This window comes from Vicia villosa, linkage group LG6, assembly GCF_029867415.1.
Source record: "Vicia villosa cultivar HV-30 ecotype Madison, WI linkage group LG6, Vvil1.0, whole genome shotgun sequence".
Lineage (NCBI taxonomy): Eukaryota > Viridiplantae > Streptophyta > Magnoliopsida > Fabales > Fabaceae > Vicia > Vicia villosa.
In genome coordinates this window covers 131,609,961-131,628,113 of record NC_081185.1, presented here as the reverse complement: position 1 = coordinate 131,628,113, position 18,153 = coordinate 131,609,961, and the positions used below count along the sequence as shown (strand labels likewise).

Below are 18,153 nucleotides of genomic sequence, written 5' to 3'. Positions count from 1 at the left end.
AAATTATAAATAGTGATATGTATCGATCACTGGGATCACGTTCAGCTGGTTACGAGCCACGCTGAGATCTATCTCATACATCTTGTAGGAAAAATAGCAAAAAAATTGGCGTTAGCTCTTAAACAATTCATTATGCCTTCTCTAACGAGTTCTAAGAAGGTCAACTTTAATCACGACAGATCTACTGAATTCGTCGTGGTATTTCAACTTCAAAACTAAAAAAAGTCCATTAAAATAAAACCATTATTTAATATGAACGTTTTTAAATATATGGAAGAATAATTTTGAAAAAAATGAAACAATGAAATAATAATTATATTTGATGGGTCAAATAATCGAAATAAATATATAGAAAGATGATGATTAAAAAACGTGTCACAATTGTATTACGTGGCAAATCGAGGAGGTTTAACAAAAAGCCAAAAGTTTTCTTAGTTGAATCCAAAGTAAACGCTTCATTTTCTTACTTTGTGGTTAGTAAAGCAAGTCAAGTGATGAAGGTACGATCAATCTTTGGGGGGAGAAGAGGCAAGAGAAGGAAGATGATGACACCATAAAGCTCAGCTCAAAGAAGGACTTTCATGGAGGAAGGGATGAGATTTCAACTTCCTACCATGTTCTGTTCCAGAATCAAGGTAAATAAAAAAACACTTGTTTACTAGTAGTAGTATATATTCTGGGTGTGTTTGATAAAAAAAATTGTGAATGGAAGTTGTATGAGACAAAAAAAAAGGTTAATCTGTCAGAACACCGTACGACCACCCCGATAGTAATGTCACTGCCGAGAACGATCATCTACAGCCTCAGGATGATAGCTCAAACTGAGATCATCAAGGCCGTTAATCACGCTCTGATCGCACGGTAATAGTTCATCCGCCAGATTTATGTTCCTGTCTCCTTTGAAATCAAGGACACAGTAGTACGAGCCTATAGAACAGATCCTGTTCAAGTAAGGTCGTGACCATCGCTCTACGCGTCGCTTATATAAACTAGCTATTTTCTCCGAACTTTAGCGGTGTGGGACTATATTCTTGATTTATTTTTTTCAGATTTGGATTCAAGCTTTATAACAAACTATGGTTTACTTACCGCAAATTCCTTTTATGCTCAATAACCCTTTTCTGTCAAACTGTTGATGTGTATATCATGTAGTTGAAAGCTCAACCAATCCGGTAATTGTAGTAAACAAACATAGATAAACATTTGCTGTTTGTTTATGCAGGAAGCAAAATGAGAGACCAAAATAAAGTGTTCTGAATTGATAAATTTCTCATTTCAATGGCACATGCAGTGGCGTAGTGAAAATTTCTTGAGTTTTAGAGCAGAAGGAAGGAAGCAACAAATTCACCCAGCTGGTTGATAAACCGGTTGATGTGAAGCTGAGCATTACTTTACTTGGTTGGAATCAACCAATTATTGTGATGGACCATTACTTAGGTAGAGTCAACCAATTAAGCTACGGTGGTGGTGGTCACACTTTTCGTATGTCCCAGCCGCACGGCTACAATGGCCACAGTCATAATGGCTCTTCCTTCCCTACAAGATCCGTTTATACCATGGACCTTACCTAGGCCCCTCGTGAGTTGTACTTGTTAGTTTCCGCACCAGCACATCACGACAACATGATTTGGAAGGATATTGCATTAATGGTTTTGGTGGGGACCTAGACAATGCCATATAGAAGATGAGGGGATGGATAGCTTAGAGTACACGTTGCCATATACCGTGGAATTCGGTTAGTTAGTCTCTGAAAGGCATCCATAGGTCTCTGAATGAGACTTATGCACAGGGTTGGTTCACATTCTTGAACAATAGTCATAACTTCCGTTTATTCTAGTTGGGAGTTTCTAATTCTATTATACTTTGTTATGAATATAGTGTTAAGATATTTTCTTCTAATTCTAGTTGGAATAAAATAGCAGTTTTCTTCTACTTGTTTGTGTGCTTTTTTTCTCAAAAATTTATCATATTTTTCTCCTCTCTATTTTACTTTGTTTATTTTATGATATTTCCAATATAGTGTTAAGATATTTTAAATTTTTTTTAATATTGCTTATTTTGATTTTTCTTTTCCTTTTTTAAGGGGCCACTTATTTATGTTGAGGAAGACAGTGAAGTGGCCATTACATATTACACTACTTTCTCCATAAATGTTGATGTGTGTATTAGTTGCACTTGAAGTGAAAGTTCAACTAATTCAGTTATTGCAAAACAAGAAACATACAGAGAAGAAAGCGTTGAAAATTTGTATTCCTCCTTTCTATGGCAGTGGCTAGCAATTCTCCACCATGGAAATTTCACGTGTTCTTGAGTTTCAGAGGAGAAGAAACTCGCAACAAATTCACCGATCACCTCTACGCTGCGTTTAAAGGAAGCGACCTAACTGTTTTCAAAGACGACACAGAACTTCAACGTGGCGAAATTATTGCGCCGGAGCTCCTCAACGCGATCGAGCAATCGCTCTCTTCCGTGGTGATTCTCTCTCCCGACTATGCTTCTTCGCGGTGGTGCTTGGATGAGCTGGTTACCATCCTCCGATCTCGAATTCAATTCGGTCAAAATGTGTTCCCTGTGTTCTACGACGTGGATCCCACCGATGTGAGGCACCAGCGAGGGTCTTATGCAGAGGCTTTTGTTAAACATGGAGAAAGGTTTGGAGATGAGAGTGAAAAAGTTGGGAAGTGGAGGGAGGCTTTGACTCAGGTTGCTGAGTTGTCTGGCTGGAGCTCCAAGGGGCGGTACGTTTTTATGTGAAATTATATACTGGAAGTAATAATTTTAATGGTTAATACATTTTTAATATATAAAGATTAAGGTTAAGAGGATAATTAGTGAAACATAATCATGTGTCACGAGTTTTCTATGAAGCTAGGACACCAGAAACAAGTCACTGCGATAGACTTGTCGACACCGGTAATAATTTAAAAAAATAAATTAATTAAATTTAATCATAAGTGTTGGTTTCTGACATGGACACACATTTTTTTTAGAGGTGTCAGTGCTACAGGGCGAGTTACTAATCTCAACACAATTATACTCCTGCTCAAACTATAAGTCGATTTGGTCGTCTTAGACAAATTAAGAAATATTGTTAACTTGAAAGAGAAGTTATACAAAATTATTAGACATGAAAAAGATAAATTAAATGAGTTGAAAAATGTTACTAATCATGACCCTTTTTTTCCTTTATCATGTCAAATATTAGTTATAACTCATTTCCAATTTTCTCTCCTTTGTGAGATGATGGTATGAGAATAGAGTGTTGGCTGTTTTTACAGCCGTGGCAAGAATAGAGAGCCTACATCTGAGGGATGATGAAGAAGTTTTGACGTACCAAGCTCATAAGAACCTTATGCAGACCCTAGCCTTTGCTTGGTAGAGTTATGGACCAAGTCCCTTGGTCCTTTGATTGCTACTTATTATTGCCGAGTCTCATTGGTCCTGAAGATGTGCCTACAAGATCCCTATATACCATGTGATGTTTCGAAATCAAATCCATGATCTACTAGTGGGATTTATGTCCAAATAAGTAGTGAAGCATTTGGAAACTACATAGATAAGTTTGTTGAGCATGATGCTATGAATACTTCTAGCTTTACGGGAAGATGATTTTTGAAGATAATGGGGAATTGAAGGTGGTGAGATTCAAGTATGAAAGATTGACCCTTTTTTGCTCCATCTGTTGCCATAGCTCTGTCTAGTCTTTCTTCCACAATTGAGTCCATCTCAGGCTAAGAGACCAAGCGTGCCCCTGCAAAGGAATATCTACAAGCCCACAATCAGCCATATCTTCCTAAAAACCACTATGCAACCACTTAAGATGGGTAGTAGGTCTCTTATAATCATGCTAAAGTAAATCATTAAAATCTCCTAATATGCACCATGGAAGTGATGATTAGGATGCCAAGAAATCTAGGATGCTCCAAGGATTTTTTTTCTCTGTCTATGGTTAAGAATACCATAGAAACCCGTTAAGTGCCCCGGCTGAGCATTTGCATCATCTTTCACATAAACGCTCTTGTTTCCAAATCAAAGCTGATGGAGTTTGTGGAAGAAGGGAAACCAGTTGTTATGGGAGGACATCCGGTTGAGCGAGTGGTACATGAGACGGAGAAGCCACTTAGCCCCTAGCAGGCTGCTAACAGACAGCGGAATGGTGATTTTTAAACTCAGCTGCAGCAGCAGCCTTAGGTGGTCGTGGTTGCTCTAGTGTATGGTTATGTTAAATGCAACCTTGATGTAGCTATTTTTAAAGACCGGGACGGAGCACAGGTGTCAAGCTGTGCTTGCAAAATCATGAGGACCGAGTGTTGGCAGCTGAAACAAATAGGAAACCTCTGAAAATGAAAGCCGTGGAAGGGGAAGCTTGGGGTCTCTTTCAAGCAATTCAATGAATTATTTCTCTGGGCCATGCACTTGCAACTCTTTACATGGATTGTAGTTCATGATATGCTCAAGACTAAATCTATTCACACAGAATACAGATAGTAGTGCTTACAATTGTACAACAACTATCAAATTGTTTTTTCTAGGTGATCAACAAATAGTAGTGCTTACTCTTTAGTTAGGGCATCTATTTCTTATGCTCCTCGCAATAATTTTCCATACATTTGTGATTGTATTTCTTCTATTATAATGAATGCTATGAGATTATTTGAGTAAAAAAAAACTCATTTCAAATTTATTCATTACAGACGTGAAACAGAACTCATTGAAGAAATTGTTGCTGAAGTATGGAAAAGGTTACAACCTAAATTGCCACAGTATGATGATGAATTGGTTGGAATTGATTCGAGGATAAACACCATGTGTTCACTTTTAAGGACAGAGTCTCAGGAAATTCGCTTTGCGGGGATATGGGGCATGGGTGGCATAGGAAAGACAACTCTAGCCAAACTTGTGTATAAGAAAATCCATAACCAATTTGATTTCAGTTGCTTTCTTGAGAATATTAGAGAGGTTTCTAGCGAAAGAGATGGTCTGCTTTGCTTACAAAGAAAATTGCTTTCAAATCTAAAAATAAGCAGCTTGAGAATTGAAAGTTTGGACCAAGGAAAGGAGACAATACGGAATCTTTTATTCAACAAAAAAGTTCTCCTTGTCCTTGATGACCTAAGTTCTGATATCCAACTAGAGAATTTAGCTGGAAAGCAAGAATGGTTTGGTCCTAGAAGCAGGGTAATAATAACAACTAGAGACAGGCATCTCCTAGTATCACTAGGCGTGTGTGAAACTTATGATGCTCAAATCTTAAACAGAGATGAATCCCTTCAACTTTTTTGTCAAAAAGCTTTTAGAAGAGCAAAACCTAAAGAAGATTTCATTGAGTTATCAAAACGGGTGGTTCAATATGCCGGAGGTATTCCTTTGGCACTCAAAGTGTTGGGTTCATTCCTTTGTGGACGAAGGGCATCTGTATGGGAAGATGCGTTGAAAATATTGCAGCAGGATCTGCAAAATGATGTTTACAAGACATTAAGAATAAGTTACGATGGATTGCGGGATATGGAAAAGGCAATATTCTTAGATATTGCTTGTTTTTTCAAAGGGAAGCCCAAGGATCATGTAACACAAATATTGAAAAAATGTGGTCTTAATCCATTGATAGCTATAGATGTTCTTATTGAAAAATCATTGATAACTGATGATGGGTGGCATTTGGGGATGCACGATTTGCTGCAAGAAATGAGTAGAAATATTGTTCTGCATGAATCTCTTAATGATGCCAGTAAGCGGAGTAGGTTGTGGTCTGTCAAGGACATTGATCAAGTATTGAGAAGTAATAAGGTAAGATTTTTAATAAAATTGTACTGAATTTATGACTTACTCTCATTGTTACTTATATTGTTTTTATTGTCATATGTTAAAGGGAACTGAATCCACTCAAGCTGTAGTTCTAAGTCTTCCTGAAGCATTCGAAGCAAGTTGGAACCCTGAAGCTTTTGCAAAGATGGGTAATCTTAGATTGCTCATGATACTAAATAAATTGCAACTTCCACTTGGTCTCAAATGTCTTCCCAGTGGGTTAAAAGTGCTTGTGTGGAGGGAATATCCTCTCGAGTCATTGCCAGTTGGAGACCAGTCGAATGAACTTGTTGACCTTGATATGTGTCATAGCAAAATAAAGCACCTTTGGAGAGGAATGAAGGTAACATTCTTACATTTAATCTCAACATCCTATTAAATTTTAAGAGATAAGATGTACGCATGTGTGTGTATACATCTATGGGCAGTAATGATTCCCCAACCCCAAACCTTATATAAGGACTACTTTAGTCATACATACATGTAGTCAATGCAAGATCTTTCCGTAGGAAAATGTAGATAATGTATTTATTTATATATTTTCAGCTTCTGGAAAATTTGAAGACCATTAATTTGAGAAATTCCAAAAATCTACATCAAACTCCAGATTTCACTGGAATTCCAAATCTTGAAAAATTGGATCTTGAAGGCTGCATAAACCTGGTTGAGGTTCATGCTTCTCTTGGACTTCTTAAAAAGCTTTCATATGTGACATTAGAAGATTGCAAAAATCTTAAAAGCCTTCCGGGAAAATTGGAAATGAATTCTTTGAAGCTTCTCATTCTATCAGGCTGCACAGCAGTTAGAAAGCTTCCTGATTTTGGGGAAAGCATGACAAATCTATCCATACTTGCTTTGGATGAGATTTCCATAGCTGAACTACCTCCAACTATTGGTTACTTGACAGGTCTTCATAGCTTGGTTTTACGGGAATGTAAAAATATTGTTTCCCTTCCAAATACCTTTTCTAAGTTGAAATCTCTCAAAAGGCTCAACCTATCTGGTTGCTCAAAATTTTCCAAGCTTCCTGATAATTTGCATGAAAATGAGGCTTTGGAGTGTCTTAATGTGAGTGACAGTGCTATAAGAGAAGTTCCTCCATCCATTGTCCATTTGAAAAATCTTGTATTACTTTTATTTTATGGATGCAAAGGAATTGCATGGACCTCAGAGAGCTCCCGCCTCCCTTTGGGTAAGTTTTTCAGGTTTGGTACTCATACAATGCCCAAGAAATTGATCTTACCTTCTTTTTCTGGTTTATCCTCATTGAAGAAACTAGATTTAAGCTATTGCAATCTCTATGATGAATCAATTCCGGATGATCTTGGCTGTTTATCATCATTGGTAACATTAGATTTAAGTGGGAACAATTTTGTGAACCTTCGTGATGGCTGCATATCTAAACTATCAAAGCTAGAAAGACTTGAGTTGAAGAGTTGCCAAAACCTGCAATCATTGCCTAAGTTACCACCAAATGTACATTTTGTAAATGCAAGTGATTGTGGTTCAATGGAACCCTTATCAAATCCACAAGAGATATGGGGTCACTTGGCATCATTTGCCTTTGACAAGGTACACTACACTATAATCATGCATCTCTTTCTTTTATAACACAGTTTGTAGTTCACTTTTTAACATTCTGATTTCCCTGTAACAGTTGCAAGATGCAAGTCCAATTAAAACTTTAATGGTAAGTCCTGGAAACGAAATTCCGTCAACATTTTTCTATCAAAATTATTTTGATCGGGACATACAATATTTAAAAGATAACTACATATGGGCTGATTCTACTGTGTCAATATCAACGGATATAGCTCAGTTTCGTCAACGGTATGATAGAAGTGAGTGGTGGGGAATGTTAGTCTGTCTTGTCGTAGAAGATGTGGCTTCTTCTACACCTTCCCAGGACTATCGTGTCGGTTGGATTTCAAAAGTTCCTGCCACTACAAATAATATTTTGGGTCAGCTATGTCAAAAGTTGTTGGAGCATGGTTTCATTTCTGGGGTACCAAATTCCAAGCACCCTCATCTATTGGTTTTGTATATTCCTGTTCCTTCATCCCGTTGGTGTTATGTTCAAGACAAGTTTCAGTTAATATTTTTCAGCTCTAGTCTTAAGAGTAAGTTAGTTATAAAGAAATGTGGGTGGCGTGTATTATGTAAGGAAGATGCACAACTCATGCGCAAAAGTCTGCCTGAATGCAGTACTTCTTCTGCCAACCAATGTGTCTCACGAGAAAATTGCTTATCTTCTTCTCCTTTAACATCTTGGAGATGGATAAGCCATCTCAAGGTTCCCCGATGTTTCAAGACTTTCCTGTTGGCAGTCCTATGTGAACGCTTGCCTACTATTGCAAAGTGCAGGTTCTGTACCATGGAAGCGACTCCTACTATCCATGTTTTAAGAGACTGTAGGCGAGCTTGTGCAATTTGGGTTCAAATGGTTCCTCCTCAAGTGTGTGAAGAGTTTTTTTCAATTTCTCTTCATGATTGGATGCATAGGTTCCTTCGGAAGTCCTGGTTGCCAAATAACTGTGAAGACTATGATGCTGACTGCTTGAGGTTTTCAGTCACCACTTTTCTTCTCTGGAAGGATGGAAATAATTCCATCCCTGAGGGAGATTCTCTAACAGATAATGGTTTGTATTCTATGATCAAGTCTCTAGTACAAGAACACACCTCACCTACCAGGCATTTTGTTAAGTTGAATGTGGACAGTTGTTGCATGGAAAATCCTAGAAATGCTGGTTATGGGGGTCTCTTTCGTGATGTGGAGGGGAATTGGCTTGGTGGGTTCTATGGCTCTCTGGGCTTTGCAACTAACATGAAAGCTGAGCTTTATGCCATTTGTCAAGGTTTGATCACTGCTTGGGATTTGGGTTACAAAAATATGTTAGTTGAAACTGATTCTTTGGAAGCTATCAATCACATTGAAGAGGCCAATATTGAACACGATGCCTATCGTAGCTTGGTGGCTGACATACGCTCCCTCATGAAAAGAAATTGGTCCCTAAATTTGGTCCATTCTCTCAGAGAAGATAATGCTTGTGCAGATATTTTATCGAGACTTGGAGCTGAGCAGCACGAGGTCTATTGCTTCCATGCTTATCCACCACAACAGCTTCAGCGGGCATTGATTGCCGATGCCCTCCGTGTTCAACTTCCTTCCATGTAGTTCTTTGTTATTTCATTTTCCTTTGCCAAGTTCTTTGTTATTTCATTTTCCTTTTCTGCTTGACAAAAAAATGTTTCAAGGATGGTGATTTTGACAAAAAAATGTTTCAAGGATGGTGATTTTTTATTTGGAGAAAAAAATAAATGAATGAAAATAATAATAAATGGCCCATGCAGGTCTCGAACCTGCGACCTTCGCGTTATTAGCACGACGCTCTAACCAACTGAGCTAATGGGCCAGTTGTTAGAGTTGTCACAAATTAACATTATATTACCAATTTAATTGAGATTGCCATGTTTGCAGGGCAAGTGTGGTGTTCCATTTAGTTGAGATTGATTGGGGAATTGCTGTTGATTATCATGTTGAATAGGTCTCATAACTTTTTGTACAGTCAAATATAGATTTCAAATTTTTGAATGCTAATGGAGTATTTTGTCAATTCTGTTGCTTGGATTGTTGTTTTACGAGATATTGTATCATTGGTTTTTGTGGAGGTTTGTCTTTACTGATGCACTGGTCAGGCTGGTGCAGATGACCTTGAAATGGATGGGATGGAACTTGATATATCTGCTGCTGGCTACAATCATGGAGTTGCCGGCTTGCACATTTGAGCTGCTGATTATACTATCCAACTTGGTTGGTCTGCTTCAGACTCACAATTACCAAGATCTTATTTTCTCTCAAATTCCTAACGATTTCACATCTACATGCTGCAATGACTGAAGATATTGTTTTGGATACATTATTTGTCCTTTTCATTAGCAAGTAGTAAAGAAAACATGAAATTTTGTGTACACTGCATTTATTTTGTCAGAAATCTCTACATTGAAATGTATAAAGGATGTTTTGGTTAAATTTGTAATGTATCAGTCAGTATCAGAGTTCATTACCTTGCAGTGGTGTAATACATAACAACTGTTGTCACATGTTCCTCAGTTTGTTATACTTATCTCAAAATTATGGGTGGATTTTGTATTTGATAATGCATATTCTTTAGCTTAATGTGTTTCTTTTACATTGTACACTAGAGGTTCTTGTGTTGCTTTTTTGCTACATGGAAACTGATTACTCTTAATATAAAATATGTTAATAATGTGCTAATACTTGATTGATTGTTGAATATGCAATCTGGATTAAAGATACAATCGAATGAGCTAGGCCCCTGGCAATCAGCATGGTTTAAAAAAATATTGACAATCACCAATTTTTATTGGTCTCAAGACAACATAGCCATGCTACATAAACTAAACTGCTTCAGTTACAAGAGGCAATAACTTTCCAAATAAGTACACATACATTACGTTGATTATTTCATCTCACCATGACATGAAAAACATAAATAGTATCCCAACAAAAGAAAATGAATTCATTGACAAGAAATGCACCCTTGCAAGGGTATATTCCTTTCCTGCAATCCAAACACTTTTTTGCCACCATTGTATATCTTCCCAGTCCAAACTCTCCTCCAACACCTATGCATTACACTAATAATAGTATTATGTACATTGTTTTACATGCAAGTGGAAATTAAATGAAGAGTGGTATGAAAATACCTCTAGATGTTCAAGAGGCACAGGGATGCCAATCGGCCGCATCACTTTATGTGGTAGGGGCTTCTTACAACAAGACCACAGGAAGGCATCGATCATGACATGATCAGGCTCATTTGGATGGTGATTTTGAGACTTCTCTGGCCTGAGTCGTGCGACTAAGTTGGTGTTGCAGCCTTGAATAGTTTCTCTCCAGCAAAACAAAACTCATATCTATTAAGAATATAATTCTTTGTGTTAAGCAATACTTGTAAATTCGACAGAGTCGAAGTAGTATGTAGTTGATAGAGTAGAATTTAGTTCATAGCAGTTGAATATGTATGTATTCGACATAAGGTTAAACATAGCTTGTAGTAGTGAAGTTGGGTCTATTCGACTGAAAGTCAAATACAACAAGTAGAAGATGTGTGTATTCGACAGAGAGTTGAATACAGTCTATCAAAGTTAGTAAGTCAATTAGTTAGTTTAAAACTGTTTGATGTACAAATAATCTCATTATAAATAGGAAGGCACCTATTGTTTGTTATGAGATGAAATAGAGAGAATTCACAATTGTGAACTTAGATAGAAAGAAACTCTGTATTCAATTAGAAACAATAATATTATTCTTCTTCTCTTCTCTCAAAAATCTAATTTCATCTTCTCTTCCCCTTTTCTCCTTCAAGTTATCTTCTCTCTTCTCAAATCTTTGTGTGAGGGAATCGTCTTGTAATCAAGGTGTGATTGACTCACTCAAGTGAAGAGTGAAGAACAAGAATCTTGAATCAATCAAGAAAGTGATTGAATCTTGTTTCGTTAAGATTAATTCCAACATCTGGTATCTAGAGCATTGGTTGCGATTCTTGAGAAGCATAGAGCAATGACTTCTCATCCAAACGGGCATTTTTCAACAAATCTTCTCATCTTGAATGACAATAATTATGATAATTAGTGTAAGCATGAGAAGGTTGTCTTCTGCTATCAAGGTGTTTGATATCTTGTGAAGAATGGAGTAACGCCAATTAGCGAGAATGCTATGATGAACAAAAGGATGCACATAAAGATCTGAAGAAGAATGATTATAAAACTCTCTTTATAATCCATCAATGCATTGAACCAGACAACTTTGAGAAATTTGGTGATGTAGACTCATCGAAGGAAGCATGGAACATCTTGGAGAAATCTTTTAGAGGTGTTGAGAATGTGAAAGAGATAAGGTTACAAACTCACAAAAGAGCGTATGAGTTGCTTCAGATGAAAGAAAGTGAAAGTGTAGCTATTTTTTCACTAGAGTAACGAGAATAGTGAATCAAATCAAGATGTGTGGAGAAGTGTTGACATCAAAATTGATAGTTGCAAAGATCTTGAGGACACTGCTTCAAAAATTTGATCACGTGGTACTAGCCATGGAAGTATCGAATGACTTGTCAAGCATGACAAAAGAAGAGCTTCAAGGGCGCTTGAATCTCATGAACAAAGAATGGCAAAAAGATCTGCAAGCAAGAAGTTGTTAACATCTCTTCCAACATCATCACTTTTTCTTTGATATAAGTGCATTCATCTGCATCACTGCTTTGCCTGTCCGAGTTTGCTTCTATCCCCCCTCCCCAATTCTGAAGCCTAGGAACTTCCCGGCTCTCACCCCAAACGTGCATTTTTTAGGATTTAGCCTCATATTATGTTGTCGGACTCTTCGAAAGACGTGGGTGAGATGTTGGTCATGCAATTCTTCTTGTTGTTTTTCGAATTAGAAAATATTGGCACAGAGAAAATTATCGGGATGAGTCGCGTACTAGGTCGCTTTCTTTAAGACGTTTCACCGTACTGCCAGTAATAATGCAAAGCAGTTCGAAATACGAGGACGTCTCCAAGATAAAACAGTTCGTTCAGACAATTCGACAATCACTTGCACTATGATGTGTCGGTCGAATTACACCTTCAGATGGTTTAAAAACCAGTCGCAGTATCTGGAATAAATTTCATTCGTTAATCAGAAAAGAAAATATAAATGAAGTAGAGTAGAGAGAGGAGGAAGAATTCGGTTGTGAATTCTGGAGTGCAGAACAAATGAATGAGGGAAATGTATTTATAGGCAAAAGGGATCCAACAGAGTGGACCAAATCGTGGGCGAAAGTATAGTGGAAGAGTTGAACCGGCCCAGTCAAGGTAGCCGTTATTTACTTGGTCAGCAAGTTTGGAGGACAAGTAAACCTAGTCAAAATCTAGGTTAAGACTTGGTCTTAGGACACGTCACCAATTCGTATCAATTAATATTAAATATTAATTAATTTCATATTTAATAGTATTTAAGTTTTACCGAATTAATTAATTACCATTAATTCGGGTTTCAAAAATTAATTCATGTACACCGAACCGAGCCAGCCGGACGGGGGCGGCGCGCGTGTGTCTTCCTGGCAACAATTGTAGGTGCCCTTGGACCCAACAACAATTGTTCAAGTTGGAATATATATACACTACTAATATTTGTGTTCCCTCCAATGTGGGACTTAAAATGAATCTTTTCAAATTCATCTTCATATTAACTCTTACTTGTGCTCATTTATTGCTTATTTAATGTCAATAAATCATTCCAACTCTTCCTCCAAGTTATCATCATTCCAAGTATTCCAACACTTCTTCACTTAAATTGACAATCATGTCGTTCATATACACTTATAATGTTTCGTCTATCTCATCTTAAAAAACTTTGCTCATCATTCTTCAATACTTTGTCCCAAGTTTCTTCTGACTATTATGTTGGTGTTTTGCTTGTTTGGGGTAGATTTCTTCATAATTGCTTCTTGTATCTGACGAGCTTCAAAAAAGTCAACTTCAATCACAACGAGTCTATCGGATTCGTCATGGTTTTTCAACTTCAAAATTAAAAAAGTCCATTAAAATAAAATCATTACTCCTATATGATAAGAAAACGTGACACAATAATCAATTTTGAAAAAAAATTGAAACAATCAAGTAATTATTGTTTTTGATGGATCAAATAATAAATTTTATTTAATAAATTATATAGATAGATGGTAAGAAAATCCGATATGATAAGAAAACGTGTCACAGTTCTATTACGTGGCAACTGAAGGAGCTTTACAAGCGAAACAAAGTAGACAAAAAGCCAAAGGGAAGGGAGATGATGACACCGTAACGCTCAGCTCAAAGAAGGACCGATCATGGAGGAAGGGATGAGATTTCATCTTTCTACCATGTTCTGTTCCGGAATCAAGGTAAATAAAAAAAAACACTTGTTTACTAGTAGTAGTATGTATTCTGGGTGTGTTTGATAAAATAATTGTGAATGAAGAAGTTGTATGAAGACAATAAAAGGGTTAATCTGTCAGAACACCGTACGACCACCCCGATAGTGATGTCACTGCCGAGAACGATCATCTACAGCCTAAGGATGATAGCTCAAACTGAGTATCATCAAGGCCATTAATCACGCTCTGATCGCACGGTAATAGTTCATCCGCCAGATTTATGTTCCTGTCTCCTTTGAAATCAAGGACACAGTAGTACGAGCCTATAGAACAGATCCTGTTCAAGTAAGGTCGTGACCATTGCTCTACGCGTGGCTTATATAAACTAACTATTTTCTCCGAACCTTAACGGTGTGGGACTATATTCTTCATTTATTTTTTTCAGATTTGGATTCAAGCTTTATAACAAACTATGGTTTACTTACCGCAACTTCCTTTTATGCGTTGTGCATCTAATACCACCACCGATTTGTTGATCAAAAGTTGATAATCCTTTCTGAATTGCTCGCTTTAGACTATCCTTGTCATGTTAGCAGCCATTGCTTTTAGTACTCTCTTATATCTGTTATAAAAGAATGTTGCTTTTGTCCATGAGCTATTTGCCTATTATCTACCAAGGCAGTGTAGAGGGTATATAGCGGACAAAGGGATGGCTAAGAGGACACGTTGACATACACCGTGGAATTCGGTTAGTCTCTGAAAGGCATCCGTATGTCTGAATGAGACTTATACACAAGTTTCACATTCCTGAACAATAGTTATAACTTGTGTTTCTTCTGGTTGTTAGTTTCTAATTCTATTACATTTTGTCAGGAATAGTAGTTAGGTAGCATCACAACTATCACTTTATTATGGGATTAAGGGATATAGAAAAAGTTAAATTTATAGATATTGCTTGTTTTTTCAAAGGGAGCCTCAAAGATCATGTAATAGAGTTACAAAAATATTGAAAATTGCGATCTTAATCCATTAATCGGCATAGATGGTCTTATTGAAAAATCATTATTAACTTATGATGGGTGGGCGTGGCATTAGGGGATGCAAGATTCTTGCTTCAAGAAATATTGTTATCCACCAATATCGTAATGACGCCAGCAAGTGGAGTAGGTTGAGGTCTTTCAAAGAAATTGATCAAGTACTGAGAAATGATAAAGTTTTTTTTTATTGAAATTATGCTGAATTTGTAATCTACTTTTATTATTATTTATGTTGTTTTCATTATCATATTGTTAAAGGCAACTGATTCCACTCAAGCTTTGGCTCTAAATCTATCTGAATCCCGTTTGAAGCAAGTTGTAACCCTGAAGTTTTTGCAAAGATGTGCAATCTTGTTGAATGGAGGGAATATCCTCTCGAGTCAAGAACTAAAGAGGATATTCATGGTACATGTAGCTCAAAAATTTGCCCAAGAATTCAACCAAACAACTGTCTGTCTCAGTGCGGGGTCAACCTTTCCAACATGAACAATCATTACGTGACAACTTTGGTTGTGGCAGCGCAATAATTCAGGTCAACTTCAGTTTCACAGGGGATGCTTTTGTGGGGACTAATCTGGAGTGGAAAGGAATGGCTTTGTATTTGGTTAAGATTTATTCTTCTTGTCATTTACTTTATAAAAGAAAGCTTTGGAAGGATTTGAAAGCTTGTGGGGACTAATCTATATTTAAGTGGTTAAATGCGGGAGACTCTAATTCAAAGTTTATTCACGCAACCATGTAGAAGAGATATAGAAGAAATAGTATTTTAGCTCTTAAGTCAGAGAGGGGTTTGCTTGAGCAGGTTGAGGATGTCAAGTTGGAAGTTCTGAGTCATTTAGAAAGTAGATTCTAAGAACCCAAGGCTCTCAGACCAAATTTGGAGGGGGTAGACTTTAAGCACCTTTCAGTTGTTGATTGCCTTAGTCTAAAGGAACCATTCTCTGAAGAAGAAATTAAGGAGGAAGCGCGATTGTGCGATGGCGAGAAGTGTCAAGGGCCGGACAATTTTAACTTGTGTTTCTTAAAAAGGTTTTAAGACATTATCAAAAGTGATGATCTCTCTGCTTGTGTTAAAGAATTCTATGTGTGTGCTTCATTGCCCAAGGCCTGCACGGCTGCACTGTGACTTTTCTGGCTTTAATTCCAAAAGTCCAGGTTTATCTGTGTGTGTGAAGGTAATTCAAAGGTGGCGGATTGTGGCAAGTGGTAGGAGGGATCTTGGACCTGGGAATTGGGTGTGAATGTCAACTTGTTTCCTGCTTTTGTAGGCTGTGATTTCGATTTGTTGTTGTGATTGTTGTAGGGCTTTCAACCGGTTCGGAAGTTGCACGATACCTTTGTTTGGTGGCCTAATCCTGATGGCTTTTCTGCTAGATCCTGCTATAGCAGGCTGGAGTCTTTATGCAATTCGGATTGGCTTGTAGAGGAAAGGCTTCAAAGAGAATTGGATCTTATTTAGAAGTATTTTATTCTGAGTAAGGTGCAAGTCTTTGGTGGGAGATTATTTTGCAACATATAATTCTAACTAGAGGCAAATTGACTCATAGAGGAATCCTGAGTGGTGCCCACAATTTCATGTGTCATGTTTGCCTAGGCCCAGAAGATGTTAACTTAGAGTAAAGAGGCACAGAAAAACTGCTGTTTTTATTGATTGATACGTTCAAAATAACAAAGATTGCAACTACTTAATAATGTTGAGAATCACTAACAGTATATTCCTAAAATTCAGCACCCACTACTAACTCAAACAAATATCCCTAAAGACTAGGACAAACTCAAAACAAATCCGTTACTAACATAAATAATAAATAAAACAATAATAAATAATATTTCTATCATTCTCCCTTAAACTGATTCAGACATTTGGTTTATCACACACGCCCAACAATGCTCTGAGCTTTTGAAATGAAGCCACCTTCAATGGCTTTGTCATTATATCAGCAATTTGATCTTCACTTTTACAATAGTGAAGTTCAATTACTCCATCCTTTGCGAGATTCCGGATAAAATGAAATTTCACGTCTATGTGCTTACTTCTTCCATGTAAAACAAGATTTTTGGACAGTTTGATAGCTGAACTGTTGTCGCAGTAAATTGCAGTAGCATCAACTTCCCTTTCCTGCCCAAAATTTAGTCCTTCAAGAATCCTCTTAAGCCAAAATGCTTGACAAGCACATGTTGTTGCAGCAACATATTCTGCTTCGGTAGTTGATAGAGTGACTATCTCTTGTTTCTTTGATGACCATGAGATGGCTCCAGAACCCAATATAAAGACATAGCCAGAAGTACTCTTTCTATCATCAATATCTCCAGCATAATCACTATCTGTATAGCCAATCAGATCTGCATTTTCTCCCTTCTTGTAGACGATTCCAAAATTAGTAGTACCTCGCAAGTATCTAAGAATTCTCTTTGCAGCCAAGAGATGACTCTCCTTAGGATTTTCCATATACCTGCTGATCAAACTTACAGCATGCATGATATCAGGCCTTGTTCCTGTTAAATACATCAAACTCCCCACGATTTGCTTGTAAAGGTGGCTGTCAACCTTCTTTTCATCCGAATTTCAAACAAGTTTCAAGCCTACTTCAGTAGGTGTAGCAGCACGATTGCAATTTGACATCTGAAATCTGTTCAGAATCTCTTGCACATACTTCTTTTGTGAGATAAAAATTCCAGCTTTTGATTGCACTACTTCTATGTCGAGAAAATAATGCATCTTCCCTAAATCAGACATATCAAATTCCAACATCATAGATTGCTTGAACCTTTAAAACATGTTGAAATCGTTCCCAGTATATATCAAATCATCCACATACAAGCACACGGTCAACAATTTTCTTCCTTCCCCACTTTTCACAAAAAGTGTGTGTTCAAAAGGACATTTCTCAAACCCTTCCTTCAGGGAATAAGCTTCAATTTTGTTGTACCAAGCGCGTGGAGCTTGTTTTAATCCATACAGAGCCTTCTTAAGTCTATAGACTTTGTCCTCACATCCAGACTTCATGTATCCAGGAGGCTGATCAATAAACACCTGCTCTTGGAGATCACCATGTAAGAATGCGGATTTTACATCCAATTAGAAGATGGGCCATGAGTTATGTGCAGCTAAAGCAACAATTATTCTGATGGTATCATGCCTTGCAACCGGAGCAAATACTTCAGTATAATCCACCCCAAACTCTTGCTTGTAGCCTTTTGCAACTAACCTTGCTTTGTACTTGTCAACTTCTCCATCTTCTTTTAATTTTGTTTTGTAAACCCACTTCACACCAATAGTTTTGTGCCCTTGTGGAAGATCAACCAGCTCCCATGTGTTGTTTTTCTCAATTGAAGAAATTTCTTCATTCATTGCTTTTTTCCACTTTGGTTCTTTGACAGCTTCTTCAAAAGTTCTT

The 18,153-nt window shown here is 37.3% G+C and overlaps 2 protein-coding genes, 1 long non-coding RNA gene and 3 other non-coding genes across 9 annotated transcripts; 2 read left to right on the top strand and 4 right to left on the bottom strand.

Moving 5' to 3' along the window:
- Positions 1-409: 409 nt before the first annotated feature.
- Positions 410-9,982, top strand: LOC131610027 (TMV resistance protein N-like). Of its 4 annotated transcripts, XM_058881884.1 has the most exons (8): positions 410-635; positions 1,223-1,790; positions 2,084-2,738; positions 4,695-5,787; positions 5,870-6,148; positions 6,352-7,377; positions 7,463-8,976; positions 9,512-9,981. In XM_058881884.1, the coding sequence occupies exons 3-8, from the start codon at positions 2,263-2,265 to the stop codon at positions 9,513-9,515; spliced, it is 4,392 nt and encodes a 1,463-aa protein (XP_058737867.1). In that variant the 5' UTR covers positions 410-635; positions 1,223-1,790; positions 2,084-2,262; the 3' UTR covers positions 9,516-9,981. The 4 variants fall into 4 exon arrangements, with proteins under 4 accessions (XP_058737867.1, XP_058737868.1, XP_058737865.1 ...); XM_058881882.1 differs by lacking the exon at positions 1,223-1,790 and having other exon boundaries at positions 411-635; positions 7,463-9,982; XM_058881885.1 differs by lacking the exons at positions 1,223-1,790; positions 2,084-2,738 and having other exon boundaries at positions 7,463-9,982.
- Positions 737-959, bottom strand: LOC131615448 (small nucleolar RNA U3). Its single transcript, XR_009287857.1, has one exon. It is a non-coding gene; the product is annotated as a small nucleolar RNA U3 (small nucleolar RNA).
- On the bottom strand, positions 9,145-9,218 carry TRNAI-AAU (transfer RNA isoleucine (anticodon AAU)). Its single transcript has one exon. It is a non-coding gene; the product is annotated as a tRNA-Ile (tRNA).
- A 3,495-nt stretch (positions 9,983-13,477) lies between the features above and the next one.
- On the top strand, positions 13,478-16,447 carry LOC131610026 (uncharacterized). Its single transcript, XR_009286388.1, has 2 exons — positions 13,478-14,931; positions 15,014-16,447. It is a non-coding gene; the product is annotated as an uncharacterized LOC131610026 (long non-coding RNA).
- Positions 13,850-14,073, bottom strand: LOC131615447 (small nucleolar RNA U3). The gene has a single exon (XR_009287856.1). It is a non-coding gene; the product is annotated as a small nucleolar RNA U3 (small nucleolar RNA).
- Positions 16,448-16,610: 163 nt separating the features above from the next.
- Positions 16,611-17,234, bottom strand: LOC131614678 (secreted RxLR effector protein 161-like). The gene has a single exon (XM_058886239.1). The coding sequence runs from the start codon at positions 17,232-17,234 to the stop codon at positions 16,611-16,613; it is 624 nt and encodes a 207-aa protein (XP_058742222.1).
- Between the last annotated feature and the right edge of the window lie 919 nt (positions 17,235-18,153).